We start from the raw sequence: 19,837 nt of genomic DNA on the forward strand, positions 1-19,837 counted from the left end.
ATTGTGGGCCAAAGGGCCTGTACTGTGCTGTACAATTCTGTGTTCTATGTTATGTGTGAAGTGGTTCATTTTGGTAAGTCAAATATGATGGCAGAATATAGTATTAATGGTAAGATTCTTGGCAGTGTGGAGGATCAGAGGGATCATGGGGTCTGAGTCCATAGGACACTCAAAGCAGCTGCACAAGTTGACTGTGGTTAAGAAGGCATACGGTGTATTGGCCTTCATGAATCATGGGATTGAGTTTAGGAGCTGAGAGGTAAAGTTTCAGCTATGTAGGACCCTGGTCAGACCCCACTTGGAGTACTGTGCTCAGTTCTGGTCGCCTCACTACAGGAAGGATGTGGAAACCATAGAAGGGGTGCAGAGGAGATTTACAAGGATGTTGCCTGGATTGGGAGCATACCTTATGAAGACAGGTTGAGTGAACTCCGCCTTTTCTCCTTGGACGATGAGAGGTGACCTGATAGAGGTGTATAAGATGATGAGAGGCATTGATCGTGTGGATAGTCAGAGGCTTTTTCCCAGGGCTGAAATAGCACGAGAGGGCACAGGTTTAAGGTGCTTGGGAGTAGGTACAGAGGAGATGTCAGGGGTAAGTTTTTTACTCAGAGAGTGGTGAGTGCGTAGAATGGCCTGCCGGCAGTGGTGGTGGAGCCGGATATGATAGGGTCTTTTAAGAGACTTTTACCTAGGTACATAGAGCTTAGAAAAATAGAGGGCTATGGATAACCCTAGTAATTTCTATGGCAGGGACATGTTCGGCACAACTTTGTGGGCCGAAGGGCCTGTATTGTGCTGTAGGCTTTCTATATGTTTCCATGAAACTTATCAATTCCTGCCTGAGAAGCAACTTGCCTTGCTCCACTTTGCCTAGCAGAGCAACGGGTCCACAGCAGATGCCATTTCGCTGCCTCTTCACTCAATCTTGGAACATCTAGTCAGCAAAAATGCAAACATCAGGATGCTCTTTATCAACTGCAACTCAGCATTCAGTACCATCATCCCCTCAAAACTAATCAATAAGCTTTAAGACCTTGGCCTTGTGCAATTGGATCCTCAATTTCTTCACTTGCGGATGCCGGTTAGTTCAGATTTGGCAACAATATCTCCTCCACGATCTCCATCGGCAGAGATGTACCACAAGGTACATCTGACTCCTCTGCTCTACTCAGAATCAGAATCAGGTTTATTATCACCGGCATGTGACGTGAAATCTGTTAACTTAGCAGCAAGGCAATAGCAGTTCAAGGCAATAGATAATCTGGCACAGAGAGAGAGAGAGAAAATAATAATAATAAATAAACAAGTAAATCAACTACATGTATTGAATAGATTTTTAAAAATGTGCAAAAACATAAATACTGTGAGGTAGTTGATGCACCATCAATAACTCACTCTGAGATGTAAGGCGAGATATCGGCTTTTATTGGCTGGAAGAAGGAACAAGCAGTGAGTGACCACCATACTACATCCTGGAGACTGAAAGGCCGGGCTCAGGCCTTGATCGCCTTTATACAGGGGTCTATGGGAGGAGCCACAGGAGCAGTCAGCTGGGGGCGAGTCCAGACAGGTATATGTAGTTCACCACAGTAGTGTCCAAAGCTTCAATGTGCATTTAGGAATTGGATGGCAGAAGAGAAGAAGCTGTTCCTGAATTGCTGAGTGTGTGCCTTCAAGCTTCTGAATCTCCTACCTGATGGTAACAGTGAGAAAAGGGCATGTGCTGGGTGCTGGATGTGCTTAATAATGGACGCTGCCTTTCTGAGATACTGCTCCCTAAAGATGTCCTGGGTACTTTGTAGGCTAGTGCCCAAGATGGAGCTGACTAGATTTACAACCCACTGCAGCTTTTTTGGTCCTGTGCAGTAGCCCCTCCATACCAGGCAGTGATGCAGCCTGTCAGAATGCTCTCCACGGTCCAACTATAGAGGTTTTTGTGTGTATTTGTTGACATGCCAAATCTCTTCAAACTCCTAATAAAGTATAGCCACTGTCTTGCCTTCTTCATGACTACACCAATATGTTGGGACCAGGTTAGATCGTCAGAGATCTTGACACCCAGGAACCTGAAGCTGCTCACTCTCTCCACTTCTGATCCCTCTATGAGGATTAGTACGTGTTCCTTTGTCTTGTCCTTCCTGAAGTCCACAATCAGCTCTTTCGTCTTACTGACGTTGAGTGCCAGGTTGTTGATGTGGCACCATTCCACTAGTTGGCATATCTCACTCCTGTACACCCTCTTGTCACCATCTGAGATTCTACCAATAATGGTTGTATTGTCAGCAAATTTATAGATGGCATTTGAGCTATGCCTAGCCACAGTCACGTGTATACAGAGAGTAGAGCAGTGGACTAAGCACACACCCCTGAGGTGTACCGGTGTTGATCATCAGCGAGGAGGATAGGTTATCACCAATCCGCACAGACTGTAGTCTTCCGGTTAGGTTAGGAAGTTGAGGATCCAATTACAGAGGGAGGTACAAAGGCCCAGGTTCTGCAACTTCTCAGTCAGGAGTATGGGAATGATGGTACTAAATGCTGAGCTATAGTCGATGAACAGCATCCTGACGTAGGTGCTTGTGTTGTCCAGGTGGAGAGCCATTGCCACTGCATCTGCTATAGTGGCGAAAGGCAATTTGCAATGGGTCCAGGTCCTTGCTGAGGCAGGAGTTCAGTCTAGTCATAACTAACATCTCAAAGCATTTCATCACTGTTGATGTGAGTGCTACCAGGTAATAGTCATGAAGGCAGCCTATATTATTCTTCTTAGGCACTGGTTTCATTGTTGCTTTTAAGACAAGTAGGAACTTCTGCTCGTTACAGTGAGAGGTTGAAAATGTCCTTGAATAGTCCCGCTAGTTGGTTGGCACAGGTTTTCAGAGCCTTACCAGGTACTCAATCGGGACCTTCTGCCTTGCGAGAGTTCACTCTCTTTAAAGACAGTCTAACATCGGCCTCTTTTTTTTTATAAACTTTTTTTATTGAGTTTTCAAGTAATTACAGAAATAAAAGAAAATATATGAAAAAATATATATACCCCTCCCCCCCAACATCCCTATATAAAAAAAAAGAAAGAAAGGAAAAAAAAAGAAAGAGTGCCTGGATATCAGAAGATCCCCACATGCTCCATGGAGTTCATAACAACTTAAGTATATATATTTATTTATTTCCCCAAATAACCAATTATTTCATCTTCGGAGCACCTATGTATTTAATCCTGTCTTTTGTAAATAAGGGTGCCAAATTTTCAAAAATGTTTCATATTTATCTCTTAAATTTTAAGTAATTTTTTCAAGTGGAATACAGCCATAAATTTCCTTCTTCCAACATTCTATACTTAAGTATGTATCCGATTTCCAAGTAACTGCAATAGCCTTTTTGGCTACTGCCAGTGCAATTTTTATGAATTCTTTCTGAATTCATCGGCCTCTGAGGCAGAGATCACAGGGTTATCAGGTCTAGCAGGGATCTTCACAGCTGTAGTTGTGTTCTCCCTTTCAAAGCGTGCATTTACATTTTACACTTTACACTTGTGACTGTGAGGCTACATGTCCGAGTTTGCTGATGACACCATCATCGTAGGCCGAATCAAAGGTGGTGGCCAATCAGAAAACAGGAGAGAGATTGAAAATCTGGCTGAGTGGTGCTATAACAACAATCTCTTACTCAATGTCAGCAAAACCAAGGAGCTTATTATTGACTCCAGAAGGAAACCAGAGGTCCATGAACCAGTTCTTGTCAGAGAATCAGAGGCGGAGAGGGTCAACAAGTTGAAAACCCTCAGTATTATTGTTTTGGAGGATCTGTTCTGGACCCAACATGTAAGTGCAATTATGAAGAACATGCAGCCGAGCTTTGACTTCCTTAAAAAAGTGATGGACTTGGCCCACTCCATCACGTGAACACATCTACTGCACATGAAACATTGTCGCAGGAAAGCAGCATCCATTGTCAGGGACCCCCACCTCCCAGAACATGCTCTCTTCTTGCTGCAGCCATCAGGAAGAATGTACAGGAGCCTCAGGACTCACACCACCAGCTCCACGAACAGTTATTACCCCTCAACAATCAGGCTTTTGAACCAAAGGGGTTAACCAGTCAAATTCACTTGCCCCATCACTGAAATGTTTGCACAACCTATGGACTCTTCATCACATATTTTCCATATTTATTGCTTATTCACTTATTATTATTACTTATTACTTTTTGTATTTGCAATTTGTTGTCTTTTGCACAATGGTTGAAGGCTCAGGTTGGTGTTGTCTTCCATTGATTCTGTTATGGTTATTATTCCATGGATTTATTGAGTATGCCACAAGAAAATGAATCTCAGGGTTGTATGGTGATATATATGTACTTTGATAATAAATTTACTTTGAACTTTGCATTTTGAGGAACACACACAAAATGCTGGGGAACTCAGCAGGTTAGGCAGCATCTATGGAAGTGATGTTTCAGGCCAACACCCTTCTTCAGGACTGGAAAGGAAGGGGGAAGATGCCAGAAAAGAAAAGGTGAGGGTAGGGGAAGAAGGATAGCTGGGAGGTGAGAGGTGAAGCTATGGTACTGTGCAAAAGTCTTAGGTGCATATATAGAGCTAGGGTGCCTAAGACTTTTACACAGTACTGTACTTGTCAATGTGGAACATTGAGTGAGTTTATAAATTTGGAGATTGGGCAAAGAAGTGGCAGATGAAATAGAGTGTTGGGAAGTGTACGGTCATATACTTTGGTAGAAGAAATAAAAGGGTTGACTATTTTCTAAATGGAGTGAAAATACAAAAAACTGATATGCAAAGGGTCTTGCGAGTCCTTGTGCAGGATTCCTTAAAAGTTCATTTGTAAGTTGAGTGTGTTGAAGAAGCCAAATGCCATGTGATAGTGTTATAATGTTGAGTCTTTATAAGGCATTAGTGAGGCCTCACCTGGGAGTATTGTAAGCAGTGTTGGGCCCCATATCTTAGAAAGGATATGCTGAAACTTGAGAGTTCAAAGGAGGTTCACAGAAACCATCCCGGATTAAAGAGCGCTTTATGACTCCGGGGCTGTATTCAGAAGAATGAGGGGTAACTAATTGAAATCCATTAAATGTTTAAAGGCCTCAATAGAGTGGATATGGTGAGTCTAAGACCAGAGGACGCAGAAAAGAGGGCCGTCCTTTTAGAATGGAGATGAGGAATTTTAGTGGTGAATCTGTAGAATTTTTGCCACAGGTGGCCGTGGAAGCCAAAGTATATTTAAGTCAGAAGTTGATAGATTCTTGACTGGTCAGGGTAAGGAGGAGGATTAGATCAGCCACGATGGGGCCTGTATCTCACGGTCTCACAACGAACTGACAAACTCCAGAACTTGTCCTGTGCGCACCAGTGACGTAGGGCGGAGCGAGTCCGGCGAATGGGCGAGGGGCACGTGACCGACACACGTGGCTCGTCGCGCCGGCCGGAAGTGAGGCGCGAGCGCTCTATATAAGGCGGCGCGGCCGGAAGTTCTCTCTTTCTTGAGGAGGAAGTTGCCGCAGGTGAGGAGTTTTCTATCTCGCGTGTTTGGTTGGCTTGGGGCTACGGGGAGGCGGTGTAGAGAGGCCTCTGGAGCTCGGAGTGGCCCGGGCCAACGGTGTGGGGGAACACGTGGGGTTTCGGAGTCCGAGGGGAAAAGGAGTGGCGGCGAGCCCCTACAGCACCATACAGGCCCTTCGGCCCACGAATTAATTTAGAAATTGCTCTGAGTTTCCCGTAGCTCTCTAAGCTCCGTGTACCCATCCAGGAGTCTCTGAAAAGACCCTCAACCTCCACCACCGTCGCCGGCAGCCCATTCCACGCACCCCTGACATCTTTGTTTCTTCTGTATTTGCTGCTAATGCCAGTAATATATCAGAGAGTTGTATATTATGTACTTAAATATTTGCTCAATCTTTAAGGCTGCTTCTGGGTGGTGCGTTAACTCAAGGGAGGAATGAAGGGGGTTCAACTGCGATGGCGGAAGGAGAGCTTGTGTGTTGGGCGGGAGGGATGTGCGCGTGGAGGGATGGATGATCAGTGTCCCTCAGTCCTGGGGGAAGGGGGGAAGCAAACGTGGAAGGCTTGAGAAACAGGTGCTGAAAGCGTGTAACAGGAATCCAGTCTCCTTCCGTGTGCCTGCACTCGCTTTCAGATTGGGTCCCTGGCTCAGACCTTCTGCTAAATCTCTAGTATGTTATTAAACTGGGATTCCTGTTCCAGACACCCGGCAGGCTTTCTAAGGACAGGACCCTTCATTATTGATCGGTTTTCCATTGTTTCGCATCCACTGTTCATTCAGATCAGATTATTACGTGGTGCATCAAGGTAGAACAAGGGAAAACTTAACGTGGAATAAAGTGTGACAGTTACAGAGAAAGCACAATGCAGGCAGTCAATAAGGTGCAAGGCCTATGACCAGGTAGTCTGTCTTGTATACTACGAAATCATTCAGTAGTCTGATGAGATTGGGATAGAAACTTAAGCATGTCCTGGTGGTATGTGCTTTCAGGCTTCTCTTCAGAGGACACTGTCTCAGAATAGAATGACATCTATTCCGAATGGAGATCTTCTTTAATCAAAGGGTGATGAATATTGGAATTTGTTGCCACAGGAGGCTGTGGAGGGCAAACCTTCTTATTTAAAACTGAAGTTGATAGATAATCTCTAGGGCATGAAGGGATACAGGGAGAAGGCAGGAAATTGGGGCTGAGAGGGAAAGTGGATCAGCTATTATTAAATTACAGAGCAGACTTAAGTTAAATAGTCTAATTCAGCTCTTGTATCTTTAAAACATGAGGAAATCTGCAGATGCTGGGAAGTCAAGCAACACACACAAAATGCTGGTGGAACGCAGCAGGCCAGGCAGCATCTATAGGAAGAAGTACAGTGGACGTTTCGGGCCGAGACCCTTAGTCAGGACAAACGAAGGGTCTCGGCCCAAAACGTCGTCGACAACCCGTCGATTGTGATCGACTAGTCGATTTGCAAGACTTTCCCAGTAGATCCTGAAAAAAAAATGAAAAGGTAAATACACAAATACTGTTGAGATTGTTTCTGGGTTGCGGGGTTTTAGTTCCTTTCTTTCTGCCCAGTGTGCATGTGTCTAGTTCCACTGTGCACTACACAGTGTACTTAAGTGGTCCCCAACCACCAGAAGTGATATGAGTCAGCTGCACTTTTCCTCATTCCCTGTCATGCCCACTGTTGAACCCATGCGAGGTCATCAGTCGCCTAAACGCAGTGATACCCTCGTGCCAGGGATTACTGGTTGTCCTCGGGTAACCGGCTGTCTTCATGTGGCTGGTGAAAAGTGCCATTGCTACTGGCCTGGAGTGTGGACAGATGGGTGCTGCCTCTAAACCTGTTTAGCACGCCGAATTTGTGTGAAACCCAGGCTAAAATGTTCGCAGACAACCTAATTTGGGCTCAGGGTTTCATAAGTAGCTGAGCAGCTACCTCGCTGCGATCTACTGAAATTCATCTCTTGAGCCAAACTTTTGTCAGCCAATAGATCCTACAAGGGGGTGGGCACGCGCCCTGTCGCACTCCTCGCTCAGTTGGTCGCTCTCTGGACTGACACCGCTGTAGCCCCAGCCGTGGACCTCCGGCCCTTACCTTGTTCTCTCACCCCATCCACGACCAGCCGCACCTGGCCAAGGCATCTGGCGGTAGACGGACGGGAGGCTGTATAATGAGGCGATGAAGCCCTCAAAACTACTTCGGTACCCTGAGTCCAAGCACCCTGCACTTAAAAACAAACGCGTTGAGTTTTTTTCAGTGTAAAAAATGTAAGCCATGGTGCAAGGGTGGTGACCCCTGGTGTACATACATACATTATTTCTACTTCCGGTTTGTGGGGTTTTACTTTGTCTTTTCTGCCTGGTGCGCATGTGTGTGACTAACGGATTTTGTTGGTCGATCTTGCCTTTCACTAAGGCCGAGCGAGGTAGGGGATCTTGGGCTTAAAAAGGTTGGTGACCATGACTAGATGCTGCCTGACCTGCGTTCCACCAGCATTTTGTGTGTGTCCTGTATTTTTCCGTCTCTTCTGCCTGATGGGAGAGGGGAGAAGAGAGAATGTGGTGCCTTTGATTTATGCTGGCTGCTTTACTGAGTCAGTGGGAAGTATAGACAGATCTGGTCCATGGAGGGGAGGGTGTCATGTGCTGAGCTACCTGCAGTCACAGTTGCTGTGCCAAGTCATGCTGCATGATGCAGTTTGGGAGGATGGGGTTAGGGCGGGAGATCTCATTGAAACATGGTGGGGATCAGAACGAAGGACAGCAACAGCTTTGCTCGTTGACACGTCTCCCCTCCATGGATCACAACACACCTGACCTCAAATCTATCAAGGCTTTGCACCTGTCTCTAATGTGATTCTTTATTCTACATTTTTTGTTCTACCTTTGTGCACCATGTAACAATCTGAGTGGTATAAAGAGCAAATGAGCAATTTCTTTAGCCTGAGGGTGGGTGGTGATGACTGTGAAGGTAGTCAGGTGTATTAAAAGAAGAGTTTGAGGGTTATAGGGAGTATGGGGGTGAGAGGGAAGAGGGAGTTGGGTGTATTTAAAACAGCAAGGGGGTTATAGGGAGAATGGGTGAGAGTGGGGATGTGAACTTTGGGCTGAATGGCCTTATTCTGCTCCCATGTCCTGTGCAATTTTTGTGGAGTGTGGCCTTGGGCGGGGGCATGCACGTGGTTCACCATCCACGTCCTGTGCGGCACAGGGTCTGTGTTCTACAGTCCAGTGCGGCACCCGCAGGGCCTCCAACACACCAAATCCAGGGCGCAGAGTAACAGTTGAGTCCATAGTACCAGTCAGCTGTGTCCTGTCGCTGGCTGGCCTCCAGGACCTCGCACAGGCTGATCTCTCCACTGGGCTAACTTCTGGTCCGTCACTTATTTGTTTGCTCTCTACTGCAGCGAGGGGATGTTGGACCCTGCTCAATAAATCGCTGATCTATTCCCCACTCTATTTGCTTGCTAGCCTGTCCCTGTTTGCCCTCAATTCTTCCCTCTTGTCTCTTGTTTGGTCCGTGTCTGATCTGTTTCTTCTCTCTCCCCCCCCCCCCCCCCCCCCCCAGGCAGTGAGCAGCCATGCCCGTCGCTCGGTCGTGGGTGTGCAGCAAGACCTACGTTGCTCCGCGGCGTCCCTTTGAGAAGTCCCGCCTTGACCAGGAGCTCAAGCTAATTGGTGAGTGGTGCCTGGCAATGGGGGAAGGTGTCTTAGCAACTTGAGGGGAAAAAATTTCTAAAGCCCGGGGGCTGTCCCGCTGGGAAACAAGGTCACAGGTCCCCAACCACCTTTGGTGGGGTTGGGAGGCAGATGAGGTGATGTTCAGTTTTTTGGGAGGTTGGTTTGGGTTGGGGGAGTTGGTGTGGGAGGTGTGTGGCATTTTATCTTGTGCTGACAGTTTGGTCTTCCAACTCCCAGGTGAATATGGTCTTCGGAACAAGCGGGAGGTGTGGAGGGTGAAGTTTACCCTTGCCAAGATCCGCAAAGCTGCCCGTGAACTGCTGACCCTTGACGAGAAGGATCCTAAGCGCCTGTTCGAGGGTGAGTGTGGCTCCCTCTCTTTGACCCCGTTTGTTCAGGCCTGCATCAAGTCGATGATGACCCTGTTATCCCTGTCAGACACTGGTGTGGTGAAGCACTTTACATCCTGAGACTTGTGTGCGCACTTTGGTGAGTTTCCAGTTGCCAGCGTGTCCTTGCGTGGGCAGTGTGAATATAGAAGAGACTGACCTTTTAAATTCAGCATCAATTTAACCCTTCCCTCCCACATAGCTGTCCATTTATTTCTATCATTCATGTGCCTCTCTAAATGTCCATACCTAAATGTGTATCGGTGTTCCACGCATCCTCCACTCTCAAAACGTCTGCCTCTGTCACCCACTCTCCCAGACTTCCCTCCAATCACCTTAAAATTATGTCCACGTGTCTCTGGCTGCCTGCTCAATCTCTGCCTTTATATCAAGTCACATATCACCGCTCCTTCACCGCAAGAAGAAAGCCCCAGCTCTCTCAGCATCCTGGTGAACCTCTGCACCCTCTAGAGCCTCCACTTATTTTCGAACTGGACTTGGTATCCCATGTAGTGCACACAATATTGCCATTACATGGTTGAACCAGGGTTATATAGAGCTGGCTGCAGATAGACCCCCAGCCCCAACTAAAGAAGGCCAACACACCATGCACCTTAACCCTATCAAACTGCTGTGACAACTTTGGGAATCTATTGACTTTAACCCCTCCTTATTGCTGAGACCTCTGCTGTTCGTTTTATCGTTGTCTCACAGCTCTTAATGCCTCCCCTCATACACCCAGGTAATGCCCTCCTGCGCCGGCTAGTGCGAATCGGGGTCCTGGATGAGAGCAAGATGAAGCTGGATTATATTCTCGGCCTGAAGATCGAGGATTTTTTGGAGCGTCGGCTGCAAACTCAGGTCTTCAAACTGGGTCTGGCCAAGTCCATCCATCACGCACGGGTGCTGATCCGTCAGCGGCACATCAGGTAGGTCCCCCCCATCCCCGTGGGTGCTGATCTACCAGTGACATGTCAGGATGGCTGACTGTATCTGTCCCCCTTCCAGCCCCCACGGACACCCAGTCTCATCCCCCACCAGTACCTGGCTTTAAGCTGTCATTCTAAAAGCTCAGGTTTGCTAAGAAAGTACTTTTCAATGGTAATGGCTTGTAGTTTTATTAATAGGAAGCAATGAACATTCCACAAAAAGCTGCTGGTTAGGATGATGCAGAGCAGATAGGGGACAGGGGCCCTTCACCCACCCCATTCTTGCTGACCCCATGCAGCCCCAGTTTCCTACGTTAAAACCTACTCCTGTTTACTATTCCACTGCCTCTTAAATATTGTACTTGCCTCAACTATGTCCACTGGAAGCTCTTATACAAACCAGTCGGGGGGGGGGGGGGGGAGTACCACTTGTGTCTCTTAAATCTTTCCTCTCTGAACCTCAATTTCTGCTGCCTTGTTCTGATTTCCCCTCCCTGGTAAAAGACTTGTCATTGCTCGTCTTGTTCCTCTCAATTTAAACAGTTCTGTAAGATCGCCCTTCGTTCTCCTACTTTCCAAGGAATACAGATCACCCCCCCCCCCCCCCCCCCCCAACTTCTCCCTGTAAGGTGTGCACTGTGGTCGTGACAGCATCCTCTCTACAATGGCTGCGGCTTTCTTACAACAAAGTGGCCAGCAATTCATATAACAAGTCTTTGATCCCAGTGTGCCTAGATCTAGTCATTAAATAACTAGTTCTTTCTGTCTTCACAGTGGCAGTCTCCCTGTGCAGTGGCCATTCCTCCCTGCACATTCCAGGTCCCAGAAGAAAAATTGCCCCATACATCTCCCCTCAGCCTCCACTGCCGCAGCATTTGTTCACCCTGTCCTACCATAGCTCATTCCCTCTGGTATTAGCTGTCCACTCTGATTGTGTGCTCTCTGATATTTAAGTTCCCTCCGCACTATTTTGTATTCATACGCCCCTCTTTTTCTGTCTGTACAGAACCTCAGCCCAGTGAGGTAAAAACGAGCCCCCTTACAACTGGGGTGGCTTAATTCAGCGAGGTCAATTCGGCTGTGGCCGTATACCTCGCCTCGGGGAAAGAGGCAGGAGCTGGCAGCGGGCAGAGGTAATCCTGTGTGGAAAGGCAGGAGTTTATACTGTAGGAAAAGGCAGGAGCCAGCAGCAGGCAGAGGTAATACTGTTGAAAGTCGGGAGCTGGCAGCAGGCAGAAGTAATGCTGTGTGGAAAGGCTGGAGCGGGCAGGAGTTTATACTGTGGGGAAAGCCAGGAGCCAGCAGTGGGCAGAGGTAATGCTGTGGGGAAAGGCTGGAGTTTATATTGTAGGAAAAGGCAGGAGCCAGCAGCAGGCAGAGGTAATACTGTTGAAAGTCGGGAGCTGGCAGCAGGCAGAAGTAATGCTGTGTGGAAAGGCTGGAGCAGGCAGGAGTTTATACTGTGGGGAAAGTCAGGAGCCAGCAGCGGGCAGAGGTAATGCTGTGGGGAAAGGCTGGAGCGGGCAGGAGTTTATACTGGGGAAAGTTGGGAGCTGGCAGCAGGCAGGTGTGACGCTGTGGGGGAAAGTTGGGAGCTGGCAGCAGGCAGGTGTGACGCTGTGGGGGAAAGTTGGGAGCTGGCAGCAGGCAGGTGTGACGCTGTGGGGGAAAGTCGGGAGCTGGCAGCAGGCAGGTGTGACGCTGTGGGGAAAGTCAGGAGCTGGCAGCGAGCAGGAGTTTACGCTGTGGGGGAAGCCAGGAGCTGGCAATGGGCAGGAGGTTATGCTGGGGAAAGTCAGGAGCCAGTGGTGGGCAGAGGTAATGGGAAGGGGGGGTTTGTGTCTTGTGTTTGGAGTATTGGGGAAGTGCTCATCCCTTCTCTAATCCTTCCACCAGGGTCCGTAAGCAGGTGGTGAACATCCCCTCCTACATTGTCCGTCTGGACTCCCAGAAGCACATCGACTTCTCCCTACGCTCGCCCTACGGAGGGGGCAGACCCGGCCGTGTGAAGCGCAAGAATGCCAAGAAGGCGCAAGGAGGTGGTGGAGCCGCGGATGACGAGGAGGAGGATTGAGCATCTCACTCTCTGTTCCCCAAACTTCCAGTGGCACCAATAAAAGTCTGTTAATTATCACCAATGTCTGGTCCCTCCACTCAACTGGTTTACAAGGGCAGAACACACTGGACAGTTGGGAGTGTCGAGGAGCAGGGTACCCATGCAGGCGGTGAATGGTGGGGTGAGTTGAGATAATACAAGTGGTGGGCACTGCACATCTCCCATTTTTATATCCCTGGGCCAGACTCACAGTGGTAATGTTACAGTTCATCAATTGAATTCCCTCTGGTCAGACCCACACCTGGGAGTACTGTGCACGGTTCCTGTCTTCATACTCCCATCCCGTTTTAACCCATTGTGAGAAATGCAAATTTCCCATATCCGTTTCCCCTGTATCAGACCCACAGCAGGAAAGCTGTACCCCCTGTATTGAACCACACCGGGAAAGCCACAGGCAGTTCCTGTCTAGGTTTCCATGTCAGATCCATACTGGTAGAAGGTTGCATGGTTTCTGTCGTAGTGAAGTACTGTCTAACTTGTGAATTTTCAAGGGACCTATAGTTTAATTGATGGGGACTGGACTGGCATGGGTGGGGTTAACAATTGTGTGCCAATATTTGCTGAGCACCAGTCTCTGAGGAAGGTAAATAGATTCGGCATGTCCACACTGATTTTTACCATTGCACCACAGAAACCATCTGATCTGAATGCATCACAGTTCGATATGACAACTGCTCCACCTGGGACTGCTGGAAACTGCAGAGTTGTGGACACAGCTCAGCACATCTCAGGGTGGAGATTCAGGAATACTGTTGCACTCGGATGCAGAACAATTTGTAACAATTTTGTTTGACTAGGCAGGGTTGTCAGCCTTGAACCTGGAGGACCAGTCAACCACTTTGATGTGTTTGGCATAGGTGACCTGACTCCAGCCAACATAGCTCTCCAGTTCAGGGACTCAGCTCCTGGATTCATTTCCAAACTGTGACACTCTGGGGAGCTGTTACTCTTTCTATAAACCATCTGACCCCCTAGTTTGGGTCCTGGTCAGTGACTCACTCCTGGGGTTGTGTTCTATGAAACATTCCTGAGCCTTTGCATTACATAAAACAGTGAAACTTCCTACACGCTCCCAGAGTAAGTGTTAATCTCCCTCCACACTTACATCACACAGTCCAATGTCAGACACAGTGAAGTTCCGTCCACACTATTCTATCACATGCTCCGGGGGTCAGACATACTTTATTGATCCCAAGGGAAATTGAGTTTTGATACACTTGCACCAACCAAGAATAGTGTAGAAATATAGCAATATTAAACCATAAATAACTAGGGAAAGTGCCCAGTGGAAATAAGTGCAGGACCAGCCTATTGGCTCGGTGTGACACTCTGAGGGAGGAGTTGTAAAGTTTGATGGCTACAGACTATGATGCTCAGTGGTGCATCTAGGTGGAATGAGTCTCTGGCTGAATGTACTCCTGTGCCTAACCAGTACATTATGGAGTGGATTGGAGACATTGTCCAAGATGGCATGCAACTTGGACAGCATCCTCTTTTCAGACACCACCTCCAGAGAGTCTAGTTCCACCCCCACAACATCACTGGCCTGACAAATGAGTTTGTTGATTCTGCTGGTGTCTGCTACCCTCAGCCTGCTGTCCCAGCACACAACAGCAAACATGGTAGCACTGGCCACCACAGACTTGTAGAATATCCTCAGCATCGTCTGGCAGATGTAGAGATGGCTCTGACCCTTGTAGACAGCCTCCGTGCTCTTTGACCAGTCCAGTTTATTGTCAATTTGCATCACCAGGTATTTGTAAACCTTCACCATGTCCACACTGACCCCCTTGGATGGAAACTGGTCACCGGTGCCTTAGCCCTCAGGTCCACCACCAGCTCCTTAGTCTTTTTCACATTAAGCTGTAGATGATTCTGCTTGCACCATATGACAAAGTTTCCTGTAGCCCTGTACTCCGCCTCATCTCCCTTGCTGATGCATCCAATTATTGGCAGAGTCATCAGAAAACTTAAGATGGCAAGACTCTGCTGTAGTTGAAGTTTGAGGTGTAGATGGTGAAGAGAAAGGGAGACAGGACAGTCCCCTGTGGAGCCCCAGTGCTGCTGACCACTCTGACACACAGTGTTGCAAGTGCACGTACTGTGTCTGCTGGTCAGGTAATCAATAATTCATGACATCCACCTGCATCACTGTCAGCTTCTCACCCAGCAGAGCAGGGCAGATGTTGAATTCACTGGAGAAGTCAAAAAACATGACCCTCACGTGTGGGTCTGATACAGTGGAAACTGATTATAACTGCGTAATTCTCCCAGTGTGGTTCCAATACGGGGAACGTGGAAAAGTGTGGAGTAAAGTTACCTCCACATCGTCCTATCACACACTCCTGTATCAAGACACAGTGAAACTCCCTCCACACCATCCCATCACATGCTCCTGGGGTCTGACAGAGTGAAGCTCTGTCCAATCACACATCCTGGGTTTAGACATTAAAGCTCCACACTGTCCTGTCACTAACCCTTGGGATCAGACACGGTGAAGCTCCCTACACACGGTCCTGCCACTAGCTCTGGAGATCAGACACTAAAGTTCCTCCGTGTTGTCCTGTCACTAACCCTCTGGGTCTTACCACACTGTAGGTTGTATGTCCCCAGTGGATATAATTGATGTTTATTGGAACTATAGTCAGTTTCCGTCTTTCTGCTCAGCTGGTTTCAGAGAGACGTCGAACCAAGTCTGAATTAGACTGTTACAGGAAGCTGGCAAAGGGGATGGTAGCTTGCAAACACACTCGTAACAATTTCACCCCGAGAGAGTCAGACTCCTGTCAGTGTACAGATCTCCCTGTGAGAGAGGGGACTTGAGACACCCTCCTGATCTCCCCCCCGATAGAGAGGAATGGGACACTGGTCAGTGCAGATCTCCACAGAGAGAGAGAGGTGGAGGGACACTCATCAGTGTACAGATCTCCCCCCGAGAGTGAGGGGCACAGGTCAGTGAACATATCTTCCCCCCCCCCCCCCCCGAGAAGGAGGGACTGAGGGACACTGGTCAGTGTACAGATCTCCCCCTGTAAGAGAGGGACCGAGAGAGTTTACGGACCTACCCCTGAGGGAGAGGGACTTGGAGACACCAGTCAGTAGACAGATATCCCCGAGAGACACTGGTCAGTGTACGGGTGTGTGAAAGGGTTACAACTCTGACAGAGACTTGACTGTCTAGTGTGTGTGTTAATGGAGAATGGTTTGTGAAAAGTTTAAACCCGTCTGACTGAAAAAGCTGTCTGGTGTGAGTGAGTGCGTATGTGCGTGTTAATGGGGAACAGTGTGTGAGAGGATTAAACATTGTCAACAGGGAACAGATAGTCCTCTGTGTGTTAATGAGCAATAGTCTGAGAGGGTTGAATCTCTGACAGGGAAAAGACTGCACGATGTGTGTGTGTTAATGGGAATGGTGTGAGAGAGGGTTAAACATCTCCAACAAGGCGCAGACTGTCCAGTGTGTATTTATTGGGAATGGTGTGTGAGAGGGTTAAATCTCCCCAACAAGGAGCAGACTGTCACTGTGTTTATTGGGAACGGTGTGTGAGAGGGTTAAATCTCCCCAACAAGGAGCAGACTGTCCAGTGTGTGAGAGGGTTAAACATCTCCAACAAGGAGCAGACTGTCCAGTGTGTGTGTGTGTGTTTATTGGGAATGGTGTGTGAGAAGGTTGAATCTCTGCTGTAGGGAACAGTCTGGGGTGTTTGTGTTAATGGGGAACAGTGTGTGAGAGGGTTAAACCTCTGCATGTGTGAACGAGTGGTAATCAGGAGATTGTGTTTCCAATATACAATGGAAATCTATTTTAGGATAGGCTTTCAATATGACAGATGCCTGCAGCTCATGATTCTTTTCTTTGAGAACAGTTTGTGGAATCAGTCACGGTTCCCCCTTCATATCTGTGCCCACTGTCACCCGTGTTGCAGTGAGGGAGGGGAATGTATCAGAGTTACTGAGGAGAGTGTCCCCTCCCCATATCTCCACACTTTTGCCTCCTCCCTCTATCCTGTCATCCTCCTTTCCAATTCCCCCTGCCCCGTCTACCCTCTCTCCATCCATTCATACCCCTATTGACTTACTCCCTCTCTCACACCAACCCACTTCCTCTTCTACCTCTCTCCCAGTCCTTGTCCCTGCATTCCTCTTACCCTCCCTCCAGCCATCTGTGCATGGGCAGTTTCCTTGCGGTAGGCCTGACCCCTTGTTGCTCCGCCACTGTTCTCGCAGATTCCCTCTCTCTCCCAACGTCTGCATGGCCCTCTCATACTCTGATGAGCCTCTGTTGAAAGAGACATGGAAAATCTGCAGATGCTGGAAATCCGTAGGAACACAAGCCGAATAACACCACAGATCAGGCAGAACTATGGAAATGTGTAAACAGTCAATGTTTTGGACTGCGACCCTTCAGCAGCAGTGGGGAAAAAAGAGAAGAGGTCTTCTCCCCTTTCTATCTCTCCTATGTCTGTCTGTCTGTCTCTCTCAACTGTCATAAATTCCTCTCTCACTCGTTATTCTGTACCCAATCTCAATATCTCTGTCTTCCTTCCAGTTCGCAGGTACTGTGGAGCATTGTGCTAACCACTACACTACTGTGTGATGGGAATTGAACCTGGGTCGCTGGTACTCATTTCTACACTACCATGAGATGGGAATCAAATTCTGTCGCTTGTACTGTAAACATTGTGCTACCCGTGACACTACCGTGCGATGGGAATTGAACCTGGGTCACTGGATTGGGGAGCATGCCTAATGAGTATAGGTTGAGTGAACTCAGCCTTTTCTCCTTGGAGTGACAGAGGATGAGAGGTATCCTGTTGGAGGTGTATAAGATGATGAGAGGCATTGACTGTGTGGATAGTCAAAGACTTTTTCCCAGGGCTGAAATGGCTAACATGAGAGGGCATAGTTTTAAGGTGCTGGGGAGTAGGTACAGAGGAGATGTCAGAGGTAAAATTTTTACGTGGAGTGGTGAGTGCGTGGAATGGGCTGCTGGCAACAGTGGTGGAGGTGGAAATGATAGGGTCTTTTAAGAGACTCCTGAATAGATACATGGAGCTTAGAAAAATAGAGGACTATGGGAAAGCGTAGGTAGTTCTAAGGTAAGGACATGTTTGGCACAGCTTTGTGGGCCGAAGGGCTTGTATGGAGAGAAAGCAGGTACAGGGTTCTGAGTTGGATGATCAGCAATGATCATACTGAATGGCAGTGCAGGCTCAAAAGGCCGAATGGCCTACTCCTGCACCTATTTTCTATGTATTGTGTGGTAGGTTTTCTGTGTTTTGTTGTTTCTAAATTACAGTTGGATATGTAAATTTTCGTGAGGTTGTGTTCATGGGCTCCTGTCCATCCAGAAATCTGATGGCGGAGGGAAAGAAGGAGTTTCTAAATCGTTGAGTGTGTGTCTTCAGGCTCCTGTACCTCCTCTCTGATGGTGATGAAGTCCTGTCCTGGGTGTTGAGATGATGTGTGCCAATATTTTGTGGCATCACATTTTGAAGCTGCCCTTGATGCTGGGGAGGTTTGTGCCATGACGGAGCTGGCTGAGTTTACAACTTTCTGCAGCTTTTTCTGATTCTGTGTAGTAGCCCCTCCATCCCAGACAGTGATGTAACCGGTCAGAATGCTCTCCACTGTAGAAATTTGTGTCTTTGGTGACCTGCCGAATCTCCTCGAACTCCTCATGGAAAATACCTGTTGTGTCTTTGTAATTAATCAAGGAGAGATCCTCAGAGGTGTTGACACCCAGGAACTTGAAACTGCTCACCCTTTGCATTGCTGATCCCTCCCACAATCAATTCTTTGGTCTTACTGATGTTGGTCTACATCCTGTCTCACCCAACATGAGGGCAAACACGTGTATGTGTTCACCCTCAAATCTTCTCTACATCCTAACCCTCCATGTGTGGAATCCCAGGGCTTGTCCCACTGGGAAACGTGGGCGCAGTCACCCAAGCACTGGTTCTGTTCCCATCGCTGCTCAGATGCCACTTTTCAGGAGGCGTTGATGGTTCTGGTTTTGGGAGAAGGAGTGTGGGTTTGATTTAATTATTTTGAGTGTCTGTGTGAAGTCGGTTCTTCAGACTCACTAAGCCGTGCCTCCCACCGACTCAGCTATTTACCTGGAGTCTAATCACAGGACTGTTTGTAACTAACCAGTCGGCTTTTGGACTGTGGGAGGAAACCCGGTCAGCTAAAGCAGTCATGGGTCAACACACAAACTGACAGGTGACATTGAGTTTGAACTTGGAACTCCGTGCCCTGGGCTCTTATCTCCCCACCTCCAAGTGAACGTCTTCAGAACAAGTGGGAGATGTGGAGGGTGGTGCCCCCTTGCCAAAATCCACAAGACTGCTTGTGAATTGCTTAACCCTCTCTCTCTCCCTCATGCTATGCTATACTTTACCTCTCCCTTTTTCACCCCTCCCTCCACCTCTCTCCCTTTGCTTCTCCCTCCTTTCTCTCCAAACCTAGTCTCCACTCCATTCCCTCCCACTTGGTTCCTCACCCCTTCCCTCTCAGCATTCACCCTCTTCCCCTCCCTCCCTTTACCTTGTCCTCTATTTTTCTTTCTCTCCCTTTCTTTCTCCCTCCTCCTATCCAGCTCCATTCTCTCACCCACCTATTTCTCCCTTCCCTCTTTCTCTCCACACACCCTTCCTTTACCCCAACCTCTCTATTTCTCTTTCCTTCTCTCTCCCTATTCCCCACTCCCTTCCCTCACTTTCCCTCTACCTCTCTCTCTTCCCCTTGCTCTCTTTCTCTCTCTTTCTCCTCCTGCTCCCTTCCCCCTCTCTCTACCTCCCTCTGTCTCTCTCACTCTTTCTCCCCATCTCCCTCTGTGTGATTAATCTATAAGCTGTCTACCGCTCTCCTTCAGAACTTCCTGTGGACTTTAACCCAGAATTGCACCCTCCAAAGCTGTTCAGGGTCTTTGATTAACTGTCTCCCGCACCCCCAACCCCCCCCCCCCCCCACACCTGAGCAGTGTGTCAATCATTTCCAGCCTCTGCCAGGAGATCCCCTCTCCATCAGCAGGGGAGACTGGGAACAAGAAATTAATTGAGAATCAACTCAGTTGGACTTTTATTTGCCTCTTTTATTTATTAAGTCAAGCTTTTAGCAAGGTGAGATGGCCTGAGACCAGAGGATATTGGAGCAGAATTAGCTATTTGGCCCATTGAGTCTTGACCAGAGATTTGAAA

General features: G+C 48.1%; 1 protein-coding gene across 1 annotated transcript; it reads left to right on the forward strand.

Annotated features, from left to right (window-relative positions):
• The first annotated feature begins 5,477 nt into the window (after positions 1-5,477).
• On the forward strand, positions 5,478-12,653 carry rps9 (ribosomal protein S9). The gene is made up of 5 exons (XM_059957571.1): positions 5,478-5,520; positions 9,089-9,198; positions 9,439-9,561; positions 10,333-10,519; positions 12,416-12,653. The coding sequence occupies exons 2-5, from the start codon at positions 9,102-9,104 to the stop codon at positions 12,591-12,593; spliced, it is 585 nt and encodes a 194-aa protein (XP_059813554.1). The 5' UTR covers positions 5,478-5,520; positions 9,089-9,101; the 3' UTR covers positions 12,594-12,653.
• The last annotated feature ends 7,184 nt before the right edge of the window (positions 12,654-19,837 follow it).

This window comes from Hypanus sabinus, assembly GCF_030144855.1.
Source record: "Hypanus sabinus isolate sHypSab1 chromosome 24 unlocalized genomic scaffold, sHypSab1.hap1 SUPER_24_unloc_2, whole genome shotgun sequence".
NCBI classification, from domain to species: domain Eukaryota; kingdom Metazoa; phylum Chordata; class Chondrichthyes; order Myliobatiformes; family Dasyatidae; genus Hypanus; species Hypanus sabinus.